General features: G+C 44.0%; 2 protein-coding genes across 2 annotated transcripts in view; one reads left to right on the forward strand and one right to left on the reverse strand. All coding sequences in view use genetic code 11, as the record gives it.

The window, feature by feature from the left end:
- EGR_00535 (putative histone acetyltransferase MYST1) overlaps positions 1–1,667 on the reverse strand; it is a gene marked incomplete at both ends in the record, with an annotated part of 11,743 nt that extends 10,076 nt beyond the window's left edge. The window contains 5 exons of the mRNA XM_024489784.1: positions 346–580; positions 634–945; positions 1,022–1,188; positions 1,227–1,298; positions 1,616–1,667. Of these exons, the coding sequence (XP_024355781.1) occupies positions 346–580; positions 634–945; positions 1,022–1,188; positions 1,227–1,298; positions 1,616–1,667 (838 nt within the window). The remainder of the gene's footprint in view (positions 1–345; positions 581–633; positions 946–1,021; positions 1,189–1,226; positions 1,299–1,615) is intronic.
- Positions 1,668–2,061: 394 nt separating this feature from the next.
- Positions 2,062–10,555, forward strand: EGR_00536 (Histone-lysine N-methyltransferase, H3 lysine-36 and H4 lysine-20 specific; the record flags this gene model as incomplete). The annotated part of the gene is made up of 15 exons (XM_024489785.1): positions 2,062–2,346; positions 2,388–2,822; positions 3,245–3,355; positions 3,757–3,964; positions 4,025–4,130; positions 4,787–4,943; positions 5,270–5,376; positions 5,452–5,726; positions 6,172–6,419; positions 6,498–6,809; positions 7,303–7,567; positions 8,709–9,261; positions 9,445–9,539; positions 9,612–10,252; positions 10,463–10,555. The coding sequence occupies 15 exons, from the start codon at positions 2,062–2,064 to the stop codon at positions 10,553–10,555; spliced, it is 3,891 nt and encodes a 1,296-aa protein (XP_024355782.1).
- Positions 10,556–20,012: the final 9,457 nt, after the last annotated feature.

A 20,012-nucleotide genomic window follows, 5' to 3' on the forward strand; every position in this document is an offset into this window, starting at 1 on the left:
GAGGGGCCATACTTGCTTTAGTAATCAAAATCCTACTTAAGGGTTATTTTTATAGTTTTTACTAGTGCATTTGCTCACTTGTGGTCAAGACTAACAAGCCCAACATGAAACAATTAAAACAATACTTTCACTGTTTTGCACGATCTCTCAGCTTTCTGGGCTACGATCTACTTCATAAACATTTGAAAACACTGTTTATTTTGACTGGCTTATCGCTATTTTTAAGTGGTAAAAAAGCATAAAAGAAAATGCATGCTTAAGCTGGTGACAACAATAGGTACTCGTGATGATTAGTAAAATGACAGCACTCAAGGAGATTGGGCTTCCGATATTTGACAGACTTACTGAGAGTAATGAGAAATTTGCCATAACCTTTCCTCTGAAAGGGCGGAAGCGTGAGAATGCACGCAAGATTATTGTTGTCTACCGAAATACGTTCCTTGGAAAAGTAGCCTACGACATGGCAGCCGTCAGTGTCAGCCTCACAGAGGACGTAAAAGAGGAAGGGCGCTACGTCGTAGTAGAGAGTCTTATGGTCCAAAAACAGCTTTGCAAGGAGGCAGAGATTCTGGCAGTACAACTAGGAACACGCAAGCGCCACAGTTTTGAAGGGATGAAAAAAGAACATCCTACCTTCTCCTTAGAAGCGTCGACTTCGAAAACCCGAATAGAGCCCTTGCAGTAGATCTCTCGCCCCGGCGGTTGACGCTGTCTGCACTCGTGCAGCATATGACGCACCCACGTCTTCTCCATCTTCATGTACTTGAGGCAAAACTCGCAGATCCACAAACATTTCAGCCGCCTGTACTCGTCAGGATAGGGCGAGAAATACCAAGTACCAATCTCGTACTTGCCGAAATGAACCTGGTCAATGAACTTGACACGAGTGAACTCTTGATGCTCGCGTTCTAGGCGTTCTGTAATGGTGTTTGCAGGGTCAAGTTCCTGGGGAGTGGAAGTGATAAAAACAATGGGAAACGATTTGATTTGAATCGACCGCAACCTGCAGGAAGGGACTCACTGATGGCGGGGTGTTCATCTCCTCGTAGCGGCGTTTCTGATGGCGAGTAAGCCGTCCATCATTCTGACCGGGAACAAGCAAAACACCATCAAAAGGAGCAGGGACGACAAACTTAGAGGTAGTGTCAATGCGATCCACTGATACCCACTCATCAAGGCGGCGATCAACTAGAAGGGTTGAAGGAATAAAGGACTCTTTGACATACAGTTCAAGTAGTGAACAAAGTATTCCACTTGACCAATGTCCGTTGTACGCGTCTCGACAATGGAAGCAGGGTCTATTAGGGTGAAATGGGAACAGAATCCACCTACATAACTGCCCATTGTTTCGCAGTACTTTGAAATGGTCACCGATAACGATATCCACCGTATGTGACATTTGACAAGAATTCAGTGCTTCGAATAGCCTATAACGCACAAATTTTCCTTGAATAGAAGCTATTATTAAAAGTTGGTAGCTAATCGAGAAGGCCTATATGCACCAAAAAAAACTAAAGAGCATCAGCCATCTACCCGTCGAAATATAAAGCAAATACATACAAGTAGATACCCAGGAAACTAGGAGGACCGAAAGTGTTAAGATGCGTAAACCCACCCGCGAGTCCACAATCATTCAAAATGCCGGATGTAGTACGGTAAGCACACATGGTAAAGTAAAACACCAATTTGTTGGACCATTTCGAATGCATGAAATGAGGGTGATACAGGAACAAGTGTCTTAATTAATTATCCATGTTTGCTGTAGAAGGCTTCAGAACCAATCTCCTTGAACTATTTTGCGTAACAAAGACATGCAAACTAAACTTTATATGAAGACCAGGAAAATTTTGCATATACAAGAATTTATTCGCACTAAAGTTTTGGGCTTGCCTTGACCAAAATTTTCCGCCTCAAACTGCTAATGAGCTTAAAAACTTATAATTTTGTTGCAATTAATTTGTTACAAATTTCGCACCGAAATTTAGCATATTTTCATTAGCCGGGATGCCGAGTGTCCATTGGTTAGTTTAACGTTTAGTAAGTGCTCTATTTAAAAATGGTATGGTGAGATGTCTGTATTTAGCCGCCACACGGATGGAGTACGATCAGTCCGATTTTTCCTTAGGTCGTATGTACTGGGCTAAAGTCGCCACTTATCCATGGTGGCCTTGTATGATATATAATAGTCCCGATGGGGATGGTTATGCTAAACATCTGAAAACCACTTCAAAGTACCATGTTCAGTTTTTCGGACCGACTGCGGAGCGCGCATGGATTAATGAAACTAATCTCATCCCATACGATTCAAAATGTAAATTAGAGTCCCAGCTAGCAAAACTCCGTAAAGTATGTCTCGTACACTCGTGTCTCGTATATTGTGTCATTAGTCACAGGGCTCCAAGTACGAGTTAAAAGTTCCCAATTCCCAGAGGAACAAGTGGGAAGAGTCTTGTAGGGAAGCCAAAGCTGCCTGCCAGCTTCCCTTAGAAGAGCGAATCCGGCTTTTTGATCGAATTGTCAATCCCCCTAAGACTTCTTCAGCTGCACCTGAACTAGAGGGTAAGCTCTTTTCCTTTACTCTACGTTCAGCCATGTTGTTAAAAAATGTGGAGAGAATTCCACTTACGATTGAAGAGGAGGCTGAGTCGCTTGACACATTTTTGAAAACAGAGAAAGCTCGTCGTCTGGAGCTAAATCCTAATATTAGCGAAGCTGAACTTGACAGAGTACTTCGCATTCAATGGTCTGGCTTTGATTTTGCCACACAGCGCTCATATTTGTCTAAAAAATTAGCAATATTCGGTTTGGAATCCACGGCAGATGTACGTTTGCAACCTTTTGAAGTATATGCATTATACTTGATCCTTATGGGCCATCGTAACTCACAGTGCACTCCCCATGTTATGCTTTTTTGTTCTACATCTACCAACAATATCGGAGTTTTTGTGCTTCATGTTTATTACCCAATTTGATGAGCTTCAACCAAAACATAGGCTTTCACCAGAGCTCATACATTTTGCAAAAAGGACAAAAGTGTTGCTAGACTTCGTGCTTAGTATTAATAACTAATTCTCTTTCTTTCTTTCTTAACCTAAATAGATTCCTACTAGTTTTCTTCAAATGTCGTCCATTCCTGTTTCTTCCGAAATAAAGGCTTCAGGAGTAAAACTTCCTTTTGACGTTTTGGTTCTTCCTTAAATTTTGCACAATTCATTTTTGTTTCTTGATGTCATTCTCCTTAAAGGTGGACGAAGAAATGAGGGAACGTGCAACTGGACGACGATCTAGTGCATCAGGATCTGTCTCTTCATCTGCCAGGAAATCAGTTTCATCAGCTGGATCGAAAGCTGAGAGAGTACGGTGTAGTTCTTAATGTGTGCTGGGTTTTTTTTGCTTTCTATATTTTAACATTTGTTTTAGTGCATTCTACGCATTATCTGTAGGTTTAGTATTTTCACTACTTGGGTCGCAGAAGGTTATTGATCGCTAAAACTCTAGATGCCTTTTTGTTCAGACATAACGCCGATTATTTTCTAACCAAAAGAAGAATTAGTATCAGACCAAGAATATCTCATATACTTCCTAAAACAGCTCATATGTTTACTGCATGGAAATTAAATTCTCGTCGTGTTTGTGGCGCTTGCAGCGAATATACTGGGTATTCAACGGGAGGTTTTGTGCCCGAAATGAGTGAAGTTTGCACAATATGATTTTTTTCTTCATGGGATTATTACCTTATTTTGGAATCACTGATAGTCCAGACGGCGGGTAGCCGAAGGTGGATCGAAAGTGGACGCGGAAATTCTTCGGTTAATCGCTTCGCCGGGACCTTATCGCTTCCAGCCGGTCTGTTTTGTATGCACAGAGACCTCAAATGATCGTTCCGTGCTGCTAAAATGCAGGGGTTACTGTGGTCGCTACTGGCATCCCGGTTGCTTGCCAGACTCAACCGCTTCTGACAGGGGTGAGCATCATTATGCAATCCATCCGCCTAAGCATTCCTTTATTCTTTTTCTTTTTTTAGAGATTGGAAATCCAACTAAGTTTACATGTAACGACTGTCAGAATAAGAAATACCTTTGTAATGTCTGCGGTGCGGCTAAGGAAAGTGAAGCTACGGGTGAGGAGATGTATAGTTGTCAGGCAAGTTTTAAAATACATTGCAGTATAACAGCGCCCTCTCGCAGATGCAGGACTGTGGCAAGTGGTATCACCGCCACTGTCTCGAATGCCAGCCTGGTGTAATATTTAAAGATGGGCTTTTACGATGTCCCTCCCACGTTTGTGCTACCTGTTATTTGGAGAATCCTAAAACGCCTTACGTTGCAGGCCGAAATATGATTCAGTGTTTTTCGTAAGTCGACCTTTGCTTGACAGCGCTCCCTTAACGGGTATTTTTGTCAAAAAGCCTCATATTTTTATGGGTCTAGCGAGCAAAATTCGCTACCCGGTACCAGGATTCGCTTTTCTTCTCGCAAAGCACGGTTCACCCCGCATTGAGCATAATTTCATCAAGGAATGCTTATTTGCCCCAATCAATATTCCTATCACCTTTATGATGCCTTACTAGTAATCCTTATAAGCGTCTGCTATATTTCTGCGTACCTTATAAGATACATAGGGCTGGAAATAGCCTTGACGATTCCGGCAGAGCTTCACGGTGTCAGCATGGCAACAAAACGGTATGGTATTGAAATGGCCTGCATGATCAATTCCAGTCTACTACATTACGAGTGTTCGGAGGGAGCAGGATAAGAGGTCTATATTAACGCTACTTTGCTCAAAGGTGTCCTCGGGTCTTCCACGCTGGGGATCTGTGCACGCCAGCGGGTTCTCGTGAGCTCTCCTTATCGCACATCATTTGTCCGGCTCACCTCAAACCAACCAAAAGGGTCCCTGCTGCGCCTTTTTGCCTCGCGTGTCGCGATGGTGGATCTGACAGGGTAATCCATCTTGTCCTCTCCTTTCCTCCCTTAAAGTTGTTGCTCTAGTCACTTTGACGAAAAAATAAGAACAATGATTTTTTCCCATAACACTTAAACGGCGGTGATTTTGGTATTATAAGAAAGGCGTAAAATGTGTGATCTCCTATATGGAAAAGCTTGATGGTGCTGTTTTGCCCCAAAGTTTTGGTTCTGGAAATTACATTTCAAGTGTAATGAGTTGGTGATAAATATCAGCTACATTTTATTATTGTCAACGCAACACACAATCATTCTCCACACTGGTGGTGTTTTTTTTTTACTTTCTTGGGTCTACTCTTCCCCAGGTTAACTGCGAATTCTGTCCAACCTCCTATCACCGCACCTGCCTGGGTAATACACGTTCAGAGCAGAAGATCATCAAGCAGAACATCTTCAATTGTAACAACTGCAGGTGGGTTTCAGCACCTCCTCTCGTCTCTACACTTCTTATTTCTGCGCTCATTCGTCCGCGTCCTTCTCCCTGTAGATGGGGCGTTCAACCGCGTTATGCACAAGTGGTGTGGGTCAAGGTGCACAGCTGTCGTTGGTGGCCTTGTGAAATCATCCACAGTCGCAATGCCCCCCTGAACATTTACAGCCTCAAGCACTCCGACGGCGAGTTTGTCATCCACTTTATCGGGTCAAACGAGTATGGCTGGGTTCACCGGTGCCAAACTCTTCCTTTTGAATGTGCCCTTGGCTCGTTGTTGGCTGTTGATGTTTCTAATGCCATCGTCCCACTGGATAAGGCTTTCAATAGAGGTGTGTGACTACCAGACGGTGTTTATGGTTCACGAATTTAATTTTCTTATCGAAATTGCTTCTCCTCATTTAACGATTCCCTCAAGCCTTCTGTTTTATTATTACATTTAAGATTTTCGTTCTAACTGGTTTCGTTGATTGTTAAACAGTTTGACGTGGTGAAGGGGAATTCGTGGGGTGCTAGTAGGATAGAAAGGGGAAATAACAATGGTGGTAATGACAGAAAATTGACGATTAAATGACGCTGGAAGCAGAAGAAGCGGTAGGACAAATTGGGACAACTCTAGACTTACTTTTTACAGAGGATGGCAATGGTATTGCGCCAAATTAATTATCGACACGTTTTCTCCCTCCATTTTTTTTTTCATGAATGCATTTTACCAAATGATCTCATAGAACTAGCAGTTGTATATACTAACACTTACCCATCCGTTGACTCCTCTAGCTCTTTGTGAGGCTCCCCAGGTACACCGACTCTACGTAAGCTACCTACTAAAGCGAGGTCTCAGTTTGGTCTCCATGATGACGGAGGTACTGACGGATGAGCAGCTGATACCCCTTTCTACGCTCGAGGCAGCTGCAGCCGTGGGTATTCTCTCCCATTCCGAGACCGAGGCCAAGGCGTTGGATGAGGCTATGGTCAAGTTTGAGAGCGTCTCCTCAAATGTCTATGCTTCGTCAGATGAAGAAATGGTACGTTTCTTCAACATTACTACCATTTGATCAATTAGGAACTAGTTTATCTGTAACTGCTTCTCGTTTCCCATTTAGCTGGCGAAACATACTCTCCCCACCACACCGTGCGAATGTGCGCGGAAGCTGGAAGAGGAAGAGGACCAACAGAACTCGAGGCGTGGTGGACACAGGGAGGTTGAAGCAAGGGTACATTGGCGATGCTCTGTGGACACTAACTGTCGCAACATTCTGGGGGGCATCGAATGCAGCCCTAAGGTTTGCAGTGTGATGGCACGCGATCCATCAGGTAACTGCGGTAATCGGAACTTTAGCAACCCTCCTGCAGTCTCTCTCCTCCTCACAACCAATCGTGGCGTTGGGCTCAAAGTGGTGCATCCTGTGGCCAAGGTAGAACTCTTCTGCTTGTTTTGTTCAGCACTTTTACTTAAATCGACTTGAATTCGGATGTTTAATTTTGCGGTTTAAATAATGGATGTTAATGCGACGGTACTACATCCGGTAGTAGGTCCCGGTTGTGTCCTATGCTATTCGTAATGTCCGACGTATGTCTCGGGCCAGTTCATCCTAGTTGTTGTTATTCACTACAGTAAATGATAGTAGTTTTTGTTCGAAAGGGGTGTGGTGATGGGGTTTCTTGCGAGCAAAGGCGAATTTGCATAACTCCTGGATATCCACTCGTGTCTACTGAAGGTTCGAAGCAAGGTACGGTGCTAGAAGTTTGAATGTTGTCAGTGTTTCAGAGACGGCTGTACGTTTGCTCGTCAATGACCATCCCGACTCTGGTGGTTTTCAAACTTTAAGGCGCATAGAGGCCGCAGAAAACCTTTAAAGTACCTTTTATCAAGGGTGTCAAATCTGATCCTTTACCCTGTTTTGTCAGGGCGCTTTGGTGATTGAGTACGTGGGCGAGGTGATCAATATTGCGGAGGCGAACCGCCGACTGGCCAAAGGCATTGCGGCATGCAACGCAGCGGCGGCCACTGCGCACAACTCGGAGCTGCTGCCCTCCACCCACCTTCTACGCTTCACATCCGCCCTCGTCATCGATGCCAGCCAAGTGGGCAATGAAGCACGCTTCGTGAACCACTCCTGCGAACCCAATGCCATGTCCAGGGTTTACAATGTCGATGGCACTCTCCGATTGGGTTGGTCTCTCGTTACCTTTTTCACATCCTCCCTTTGGATCAAAACATAGGTGGTCTAGGGATGGTTCTTCTACTTGTAGATCAATCGAATTACTTCTGTAACAGTATCAAAGCGCTTGAATTAAGAGGATGTGAGCTTTATCATAACTTGGAAGAGGGACTGGATGACTAGAACCCCACACGATATAGCGTATCATGTCATCACCGTGAATATTGATCCACTGATGTCCGGTAAAGGCCTGTGACCACCACGCCAGTAGTAGCGCAGACAATTTCACAGCTTCCGCTAGAACAGTCATTTTATACCCTGACTTCCCTGTTTAGAGAGAAAGAGTATATTCCTGCATTTTTAAGTGCCTACCTGCTCTCTAACAAAGCTGGATTTTTCGCCTGGAAGATAAACATTGTCGGAAAACACTATGTTTTAATCACTTGGTGGAGATATTGTATTTGTGAGTAACCAATCTTTTCGTAGATACTGTTGATAAAACCATTTATTTGTGCTCTGTAATAACACCATTCCCCCATCTATTTGTATCCTGAGTCGTATTGGGATGCCTTTTAGTTCCGTTTTTAATACCGAAATCCTTCATGTAACGGATTTTAACTAGCTCTTTTGGTGCAAGGATTATCACACTAGTCTTTGAGTCTTACTTTCAGTCTATTTTCCTCAACTTACCTTACATTTTTGCTAATAGGATGGTGTGAAAATATCGCCATTTTTTCAATATCTTACAGAGTTTACTTACATGATTTTTTAATGAAAGAGGAGGCACGGTTGCTGTATTTGCTCCCTGATCATAATAACATCCCGTTTCAACAGCAGTTTTTTTGTGAGCCCTTAATGGGTTTAAGTGCTGCTGGTGAGCAGAACTTTCAGGCGAAAAAGTGTAGCAACGTAAGGGCACGTGTAATAAAATCCTCGTTAGTTCTTAAACTACTTTTGTGACAGTTAAATGTGGGTATTTCAATTTTTTGACAATGACGATCTCATGCATCGATGAAAGTAGGACCCAGTTGATGGTACCAGATTCTTTTATTTTAAATTTGTCCCTAAGGGGATAGGTTTATTTAATTCTTCCTGAGTAATAGACGTAAAGCATCGTCTCCCCCAAAAAATCCACAAATCCCACCCTTTAAGGTTTCTTCGCCACGAGGTATCTGGAGGAGCAGGAGGAAGTGACGATAGATTATCGAGAAGCTCAACTACTCGATTGCTACTTCATGAACGCCATTAATGTCTGTGTTTGTGGCTCCGAAGCCTGTGATGGATTCGTTAGGCTGCCACACAAGTTCCTCTCCACTGAGAAGAAACGAAAAGGCAGGCTTTCTGCCGCGTTGGCAATGCCAAAGCCACAATCGTCAGTGTCGGAGCGTTCGCTGCGTAGCGGCCGGCTTTCAGAGATGCTGCGAAGGCCGGAGACGATGGGGCCGCCGCCGCCACCGCAACGATCGCTGACGGAGCGGTCGATGCCGCCACCGTCAGAACCTCCGGTACGGAGTTTGGAGCCTAACTTGCCTCCTGGAAGCCGCAGTAGCAGCAGCAACACCATTCCGCACCATCTGCTTTCAGCCGCAGCCACAGAAAAACCGGCTCCAGCCACGGTCACACCCGCGACTCCGACCCATTGCACACCCAAAGTTGTTGTCACTCAACGCTTGACGCAGCCTCTTCACGAGGAGTACTGCTTCCGGTAAGTCTCATTTTTCATACTGTAGCGAATTACTCGAGCTAGCTCCTGGGAATTATTCTTGATTATAATCTTGCCGATGAATAAACCCATCAAATAATGCAATTAGTGGGTCTCTGAAGTCTCGTTTTGTTTTCCATCTATATCAACCAAACTTTTCTGTGTTTTTCTACCTTTTTATTTCAGCTGCGGTGACGGCGGAGAGATGATAGTGTGTAACAGAGCCTCATGCCCCAGAGTGTATCATCTTGGCTGCCTAGGTCTGAGCACACCTCCCAGAGGTAACCTATAAATAAAAACTTATAAATAGTAGTGGAGTGTAGTGTAGTGTAATTATCATTTCCTCTTGTCAGGTGATTGGCACTGCCCTTGGCACTTCTGTGACATCTGTGGAAATCCGTCTCTGCAAATGTGCTGTCGCTGTCCCAATTCATATTGTCTGGATCACACCTCAACGAAGGACGGTAAAGAGCTCATTCGCGTACACGAACTGGATGCAAGCCGGTGGCTCCGCACGTTAAAAGTCCTTGAGAGGTGCTCCTCCGACCCTGTGCAGATGACCAAGATGACCGCTGCTCTAATTTTCCGCTGCCGCTGGGTCTGTCACGTCCACGACCAAGCAAGGCCACGCCTTCCCGGTTCCACTACTACCTTGAAGGGGAGTGGAGTTGCTGAAACCACCGCTACTACTGAGACTGAAGAATCCTCTGTAATACATGAAACTGCTAACGGACGCGTTGGTAGTGACGATGGAGAGGTTGCTGCTGGTTATGATTCCCCTGATGATAGTGTTGATGAAAGTCCTAACGACTTCGCGACTCTGGATAGGGAGGAAGATGTTAATGGTACCCCAGAGGACGAAGATGTTGATGACAAACTCGGTAATGATGATGACGGAGAGGACAATACAAGCACGATATACGAAGATGCGGAGCAAGTGGTGGAAGGTAGTAGTAAACGGGGGTCGGTTTCGCCCTGTGAAGCGGCGGGTGAAGTATGAGGCGGCATTGCAGCTGTTTGCTTCTACGGCTGTCGTTGCCTACCATGCATTTTCTATTTGAATTACTACAATTGTTGATTATCACTGCTACCGGATGGAGGATCGCTATCAACCATGTACTACTTAGCGTCGCGTTATTCAAGTATTTGTTTGCTACACCGTGTCCTTTGGAAATGCATGCTTGTATATACGTCATACCTTCAGTGTTTTGACGCCTCGACGGGGTGGCCACCGGAGCTCGGTGGGAACCCTTCGCCGGGTGGCTGTGGCTGCTACCTCAACGCTCAATTTGGATAGTTAATGGTGGAAAGAATCACTTTTTAAAGGCAGTGGGCAAATGCTCAACGCCTCCCCCATAACCGCACGCAACAGCAGGGACTGTATTTACTCTTGGCCGGTACTATAATTTAGGTTGAGTTTGTCTGACCGTCTGTGCCCTTGATAATAGCTCGCGGCTAGTGTGAAGGTCGTGTGCGCCTTCGTACATTAAATTTGTTCCATTTGGGTGGGTGAGATTTGCCTAGTGCCATTGGTTGGTGCCGTTCCCGCGCCGATTTACTGGGAAACCTGACCTGGCATTGTTGTTATTTGCTCACACGTTTAAGATATAGTTATTAGCGGATTTTGGCTTTTAACACTAATAGTTGTGTAGGATTTAACACTATAATCTGGCAATTAAAGCCGTCACATCATTCTTAGCTTTTGTCAGTTTATGTGAACGATCTTCTCTACGGAGTTAGTTCCGAAAAATGTAGTAGAAACAGGCTCAACTCAAGTGAAATGCTGAACGAAAACAGTCTCTTTGGCACATAGACTGCCTCAAACAATTGATTTATTGGTGACAACTTGGCATCAGTGCATCGATGAGTTGCCAGTAGTCATCCGTGACTGAAATTATTTCTGCTGGACAGGACTCGTTCTACAATGTTCATTTTTAACGCGCAAATGTGAGGCTGTGATCTCAACTGATAGAAACTGTTGTAGCACCCCTAGACCACCCTGAAGACGAAAGAAGACGTAATACTGTGACAGAATATGCATATTCAACGTACAGAAGGGAATAGAGCTGCTGTCATGGCTCGAAGGTTAGCCACCCGGCGTGGTACAACGACCAAGTTAAAAGTGGCTTTTAACCAAAACCGTGAGTCAAAAAACCAACGTATTACATTGCCCCTCTCTTCTTTTGAGCACCATTACCGGTGCTCCCCTTGGTCAATCTCCCCCGTCAGTCATCACAACGTAGCCGGTGCTGCGAGGAAGCGCCCACGAGCCGGTAGTGCCAGTCATCAAATTTCCGTGCGACTGACCGCAATGTTACTGATCCCTCTCGGCAAATCAACTGAACCTGGAGTTTCGTCTGGTTTGGGAACTGGATTCAGGAACGGAGAACTGTGCTGGCCATCATGCGTGTCCATAGATAGAGGTAGGAACGTTGGCCTCAAAGCAGACTTGTACAAGGAAAGACGGGTTTTATCATAGGTCTGTGGAGGAAGGGTTTTGCATCTGTTCCTCCTTGTCACGTTGTTCGCACTTCGGAACTGCCCAGTCATATTTGTCCTGGCTCTGTCCAGTTGGTAAGGAAATGGAGGAGGTATCGCGAGCTCAGTCTTTCAAGGGCTCTGTGCAAGTACGGTAGGGGAACTCTGCAAAAAAGCTACTCCAGACGGTGCATGACCAGCGTCGATTCAGATGTTAATGGCTTTCCTGCAGAACAGGTAACTGGGATATTGCCGAAAGTAGACGTCAATTTCAGCCCTTCTGTCTGGTGTCATCACCGATTCTCCTATCTGCAGAATATGTACTTCCGCCCCACTAAGTCTTATCACCCAGGAGTAGAAATCAGGATAAATATCCACCAATGTAGCGCCCTGAGAGTTGCCTAAAGACGCAAAAAGACGTAACACTCTGGTAGAGTACATATATTTGGCATACAGAAGGAATTAGGGCTACTGGCATGGCCCAAAGACCAACCAACCCGGCGAGGTACAATGGCTGGCGGAGTGGCCCTTTACCAAAGCTGGCCACCGAACAAGAAACCAACGTATTACAGTTCACCTGCAGCTGCCGATAAAGCACGCAAAGCCGTTGTACGCCTAAGAGAATCTTGCACTATATCCATTCACAGTGAGTAGTAAATACTTCCTATTCCCTATTAGTTTTCTGAGGATTAACCAATGATGATAGTGTGAAAAGACCATTGTACAATACTTTTTTTACTTCTCACCTCTTTAACGAACTCAGTTGGCTTACGCAGGCGCAGTGTGGATTTTACTGGCCATCGATGAAATGCTTTTACCATCTATTCGAAGAACTTTAAAGTAATTTTAAAATTCTATTTTTCCCATAATTTCAGGCATCCGATAAAGCCCTAGAATTATCTATAGCAGTTCCACATTGTAGATGCCTTTTTATTTTGTAGCTAGATGGAGCAAACGAGTGTTTCGCTGGATAAATTACCTGCTAATATCTTTGCCGGTTGTGAAATAAACCTTCCGCAGATTTTAATAGCCATGCAGCATCATGCGAATAAACACAAATTTTGGGCATTTGAGTGCTTTGGATCGAATTTAGTCAATGACCTCTGTGTCTTTTAATCTACTATTGAAGTTTGTACTTTGTGTTTAGTTAACCGAACTGAGATTCGCCTGCTTGTGGACGCTAAACACTGAATATGAATGGCCACCAATCATTGCTTTTAATAATAAGTATACATGTCATAAGCGGAGTACGAACAAACTGTTCCCTGACCGAAGAAGAAGCGGAATAGAACTTATTTTCTCTTATTGCTTAGTTTCAGTTCCAAGCAACTCTAGTAGGTAAACACAGGTCGCATAATAGCGTACAAAGGACCGTTATACAAAGTCAAGTGCAGTAACCCCTCGATCCTTCGCGTCGTAAGGTTCCGGGACCCGACGCGAATCAGAGGGAACGGTGGATGTTTGGTAAGAGTCACTAGAACTGCTAGTAACTGTTTGTTTCTATAGTTGAACATCTAAACATGACCTAAATCATGCTCCTGAAGCACTTTAATTCCATTTAAGAGTTAACTCAATATGTTGTCCTCGGGAAATCAAGTTTAGTATCGCCTAACAGCTGCTTGCTGCACTAGCATGTCTAAAGGACGTTATACCAATGTTACCCCTACGGTACGCTAAGTCGTTGGCTGACGTTTTCTTGTACACTCACAGCAAGGCGGAACCAAGTATCAGATGGGATTGTAACCTTAGTGATTGACTTTTTTGGTATAGTCAGGAGGGTAAACTAGGCAAACTTCTTTTATCACAGAGATCATGTAACGAAGGCACAACTCAATAAAGAAAAAGATCGTTGTGTACTATGCGTAGAATGTACAGATATTTGGGTAAACTAGGCAAACTTCTTTTATCATAGAGATCATGTAACGAAGGCACAACTCAATAAAGAAAAAGAGCGTTGTGTACTATGCGTAGAATGTACAGATATTTGGCTGATTTGTATAATATGGAGGTCTCTGAATGCCTCCAGGCGGAAAAACAACTCGTATTTGTGTGAAAAAATAGGGACTGGTAATTAGTTGGCTTTCATTGAGAATTTCTCAGATGTATGGAGCATTACTGCGCAATGGAGACAGCGCTGGGTTTTGCTTTCACTATTTAGCATGACGTTCGTACTTAAACTACACACTTATGTATCCGCTCTTTGGTGCAGTGGTGTTTTCGAATCTATGCCCTTTCCATTATTTCCTGCCTTTTGGTTTTGGGTAGTTACATAGCGGTACATCTCGTCCAGTAATACTACTAACTACTGTGAATTAAGCAGATGGCGCAATGAGCATCGGAACATGGAATACTTCACACTTCAAACTACCTTTTGAGATCTTTGTTGCCATTGTGTCTTATCATCTGATTTTCGATTTGTAGTCTTATTCTAAACCTTCTTACGCATAAATTATCTGTTCATTTTGCCAAACGTAGGGTCGGTGGAATATAGTAGTTTTACAAATGCCGCAAGAATCACGAAGTCCAAGGTCAATCTGAGTTGAATTACTCTTACTGTTGCGCTGATGACCTAACAAAAAGAAACAATAACTTAATTATTCATTCATATGCAAATCTCATGCCTTTGAACGTGGCTTCTTTCGTACATTTAGTTATTTACATTTGTTCTAACCCTTCTACTACATTTACACACCTATAATTCCACCTATATGGGTAGTTTTACCTAGACATATCATAAATACTCATTCTTGCTCCCTTCGTTTCTAGTATGTAGAAGAAGCTTTCGCTTACATTTGCCTTTACATACTTGTGGGGCCGTATTCTGCTCACCAGACCCTTTTGGATATAGGCATGCAAATTGGTTGTGTGGATAGGGCAACAAGATCACATATGTGCCCTAGGCGTGGCCTTAGTCCTCGCAGACAATCGCGGCGCCCTTGACTGCAGATGACTCGCGTATGGCGAGATGATTAAAGTGAAAATAATGACCTGGACAATAGTCGTCCGCACACCGGTTACTTGTACCTATGATACAAAGTGGCCACTTAACCCACGATATCACTCCTGTAGCTGCACCGCCACCGCTGCACAGTGCGGCATTCGTGTACTCTCCAAATACTTGCTTTTGACCTCGGTTCCTCCGTTTGGGCAGTGTGGGACAAAAAAGCTACCTTATTGCCGATAATGCAAACTACATTCACCATATACACGAGTAGGTTTCACTCGTGTGAAATATAACATTTACAACTAAAGTCAAACCAAGTTCACGAAGCTATTTGCTTCTCATGATCTACCCTCCTGTTAGTCGGTCAACAGAGGGACGGTCCACAAATCTGTTGTACACTAAGCGACTTTAATGGGACATGGCAGGGAGATGACAACCGGAACAGTATACGAATAATTGTTTGGCAAAGACGAATGAGGCTGTTGACTATTTTTGCAGCTCGCAATGTTTGCTGGAGTGTGAATTGCAGCCCATCTTTTTTGCCCTGTGAGTGGGGATTCGCAAAAGCGATTGACAAATCGGGCCTCGTTGAAAAATAAATGAAAGTAAGTCTAATCCCTTTACCATAACTGACAATGCGGTTGAATGTAGTGGACCACAGCGTAGTTCATCCTCAAATAAACTCTCGGATGTTTGCTTTTGCGATGAATCAACATGAGCTTATAGGTGAGAGTTGCTTGTTTGGAGCTGAGGTTTGTGTATGGAGAAAAAGGAGATGTCAGCTACTTGGCTTTTGCATAAAAGTAGCTCATTTCGTGGGATGCTGCGGTGGACCTTCGGCTAGCAAAAACCTATGATGCTTTTGGTTCTTCTGCCACCACGGTCAAATCTACTGAAATAAACAAGCAAGAGGCCTCCTATAGACAAGGAATCCCCTAGAATTCGCCACATGAATCAGCTCCATTAGATTTAAAGGGGCACTTATCTGGACACCATCAATACCAACATCGTACCATATCCCGAAACCCTTCTTGAAGAACGAGTTTCGAGGATAACGAATAAAGAATCTTACCGCATTCTACGCTGTGCAAATTCTTTGTAATTTATGAAGGTTTGGCTAACAATTTTACGATACTATTCGCACCCCAGTAAACACCATCCATGATTGATGGGTGACGTTATTAAGTTTTTTTGACGGACACGTATTTTCCGGCGTATTATTTCTGTGACACGAAGATGCGAAAGGTGGAAGCTCCTGTTTCAGTTCTACGGATAAGCAATGATCTGACCACGATGATCTGGGAGTCGTGGCACTAATAGGTTCAAGGTAGCGAGAATGGACATTGAGTACCTTTATCACAGAAACCTGTCTCCATGCATACGTGAACTTTGGATGCTACGGTAAACTGAGGGCAAAGATACAACCAATATGAATTGTTTTTTTTCACACTTATCCAACCATCAAGAGTGGCTGTTTGCAATCCGTTTAAGGAGAGCAGTGATTTCTCTTGATATTTGCGCCTCAATAGATGCCAAGTGGCTTCTTCACTATCTTCAAGACAAAGTGATCCCTAATGGTGCTCTGTGATATTGTCTGAAAGGTGTGGCCTCTGATACTTGAAATTCCATACAATCAGGGAACATTCATTAATTTTTTAACTGTTACTACTTTCTCTTCTGAAAGCAGTAAAACAAAAAACTACTGAAATTCTTCACTACCTTGGGACTACAGTTTATCTCTTCCAGGATTTCTACAACTTCCTAACTTGGTGTATCCTCAAGCGAGGCCATCGACTGGGACCGAGGAGGTGCTGATACTGCCCGACGCTATTCCTAAGCTGTACTCGAAGATCTCAAAAATTGGGCTTCGAGATTAAAAGAGTAAAGTTATCACCAAGTTAGATTGTTCCTAATAGGCACCCGAAAATACTTATTTGAGATACGGCTATTTAATTAGCATACCAAAGTAAAATAGGAATTCTTGTATTTACTGCATCCACGAGATGAAAGAGTGAAATATGATGTATTTGGGACGATAAAGCGGTTGCTGCCAACCAGGTCACGTCTGTCTGCATTGATTGCACGTCCGGTGGCATGTGCTGCTGCTGCCGGTTTCGCATATCGCACAGCGCGTAGAAGCCAGGGCCACAACATGGCGTCAGCTTTCAGAACATCTTAAGAGAATTATTTTTTAATTACGTTATTTGTGATATTCTTCGACTATACGTGGACGGAAAAATACGAACATAGCCACTTCTTGCCTATTCCAAATTTTACAACACAGAACTGACACACCCCTATATCATAATTTCCCGTCCTCATTCGAGCTAACAGATTCGGCCTATAACCATTGTTGTATGTGCTTAATTTGCATGAAAAAAAAACTGCAACATCAGCAAACAAGGACATAGGAATTACCCTCTTCAATTGGTGTGCTACACAAATTCCTGTGGCAGCTGTGAGTTACCTGCTAATAAACAGCAATAAGGGCACTCGCTTGACCGCCCCTAATTTGGGTCGCTGTGGTCTTGAGGCACGGCAGCTGACTATGCATTGAGGCTTCAAATGAAGGTAGAGCACTAGACAGTCCTGAACGGAGCTTCATTGCTTGCTAGTAAGCACACGTTTTCTTTCTGTAGTGTTGCACACTTTTCATACAACCTAGAAAGTGACATAAATATGCACATTTGGCAATGGGCATTGCCTAATTTCCACATATATTCGTTGAAGTGTTGACAGCCCATTCTTATGATGCAGAAATATATACGTTGTTTAGTTATACTTACTTCTTGATTATAATTTGGATCTTTCTTTGGCAGAGTGGAGATTTGACCTCTGCGCTGTTATTATGAAGTTTCAGTCATGGTCTCTTAATTCCCGTAGACTGGCATGCCTCACGGAGCTGCATGGGCGGTGTCTTTATCATGATTGTTTATTTGACTCTTCTTTGTAGTTCCGCTAGCCCATTAAACTCCGCCTTTGTACTTCTTTTGGGCAGCATGGCCTCTGGACCATATCAGTAGGCCTTCCGCTCCCTTTCCTGGTATTTCGCCTTCATAGAAGTCTCGGGGCGCTGCATTGGTGGCAGAGAAAAACGGTCCCGATCTTAAAGTACAATTACTCTGGTTCCTATTGCTAAATGTTAATCATTAACGTGGCAGAAGAGGATATATGCTGCGGATGAGCGAATCCGTGCCGACCTCTAACATAAGGGTCGAAAGTGCGGCCCAACTTCGGCAACTGCACCAGTCCCATGTTCTACAAAATGCTACAAACTGTTGCCACACTGGCCGTGCATTATCTGGAAAAGGGTGGTACAAGGCTATTCGCGGTACCCACATGAAGGTGTCAAAGAAGAGAACACGGAATGGACGTGAAACTTTATCCCCACGGAACTATTTCAAATCCCGTTCTTTATTAAATGACCCTGCTTTTGGGCCAGTGTTCTGTAGACTAGCGATAGACATAGACGATGGCCAGCGTATTCCCCCTTCTAATACATTTTCCAAATAGGACGAAACTCCAGGTCCATTAAAATTGGCCAAAGGAATAAGTGGTGTGGCAGTCGAATAGCCTCACAGTTGCACGGAGCTTTAGGGACAGTGATCATAAGGGGAAGGGGGCTACACAGTACTTCGTTTGTTTAGTACTTACGGCTCTGCCATTGTACCTCGGCTCGGCGACGTAGCCTCCGGGCCATGCCAGTAGCCCCAATTCCCAGCCCTTCTGTACTTTGCCCTAGTATTCCATCTTCTGATAAGTTTCGAGGCACTATAGACAAGTCCATCGCAAAATGCAAAAATTTTCTTGGACTTTTCCATTCCCTGGACACCACAGTATGATGTTATTAAAGGGAGAGATCGGTTGCAGGTGGCAGAATCTGCGAAAACTCAGAGCAAAATGTCGACTTGAACGGCCCAATTCTTTTGCAAATGCCCAAGCCTCAAGTTCTGCCAAATGGCCAGTGGTTGAGCAAGATCAGAACAGAATGGGAAAAAAACGCCTCCATAAGAAAAATTTACAAGATTAGCATGCTAACGGAGCATGATGAATAACATCTGAGGATTCAGTATCCTTTCCTCTTGCAAGAAATTGAGAACAATCAGAATACACGACTGGGTGAGGATAAAATGACAATGGGATGGAAAAGTGGATGAAATCTGCACGACGATCTGGTACGCTTGTGGGCTTTGTTCAGTTGCTGCAAATGAACTAACCCTCGTCACTGCACCCCTAAGGGCGGTATTTGCTCATATTTAGCGCTTCCACTGCGAGGATCTCAGAGGGATACGGGTCACCGCACCCTATGTTTTTATTGTTATGACATGTAACTGTTTTGCCTCCCCTAACAAATTCTCTCCCCCTCCCTCAATCTGACCTTTCACATATGTGCGACGCGGAGGTCCTAGATATGTCACATATGTCTAACACTAGCAAAAAATGTGCCAGGTCACCTTACCTGCTTTCATTCGTTAAAATACTTTCAACGTAGCTCAAGAGACAAAAAAAACGATTTGCAAAATACAACTCTCTTTAAATGCTGGAGTGATTCAATATCTATCTTGATTAACGTTATGATAAGAAACCTCTTTAATCCCCACAATTTTTGCTTCCGTTTTTTGGCTCATGGCGTACCAGCCCCCGCGTACATTAGCGATGAATCCTCTACCCTACTGCTTTGGCTTATCAAGCCTTCAAGACGCTACAGCATGCCTGACAGTTGTGGACAGCCGAAAAGACAGTTAACCCTCTGGTTGGCAGTGTACATTTCAAAATGTGTCAAGATCTACCGCGTCTTCAACGTACAATTTGCTCTCCTTGAAATCATTTTTTATGTGTCCTAAAAATGTGGGACTAGTGATCCGACGCCCCTGGCCGTCTATGGTGAGTTAGAGCACTGGGTAATTCGCAGAATGAATTATGCAGCACAAGTGACATGCAGGGAGGCATCCCTATCATATGGCACTGGTTAAAAATCCACAGCTGGCATTTCGGCTACGTAAGTAGGGCAAGTGCATCGACTGAACTCTGCATACCCTGAAACAAGGAAGCCAGGTTCAGGTCACAGTAACAAGACCTACCTCTTGGAAACGGTATCAGATTGCGAGCGCTGCCACTCGATGCGCCCATCGTTCGTTGCAAAGACCGGGATTGCTAAAATTCAGACCATCAACGACTCTAACCAAATCTAGAGAACAATTTCACTTATCGCTTCCTGCTAAGGAAACTACATAAAAGATCCAACTCACTCACCACTCTCGATCCTCTCTCAACGATGATTCAGAGATAACTGTCTACATCTAGGTGGAACAAAGATCTCTGATACGTTCGT

This window comes from Echinococcus granulosus, assembly GCF_000524195.1.
Source record: "Echinococcus granulosus chromosome Unknown EG_S00002, whole genome shotgun sequence".
Classification (NCBI taxonomy): domain Eukaryota; kingdom Metazoa; phylum Platyhelminthes; class Cestoda; order Cyclophyllidea; family Taeniidae; genus Echinococcus; species Echinococcus granulosus.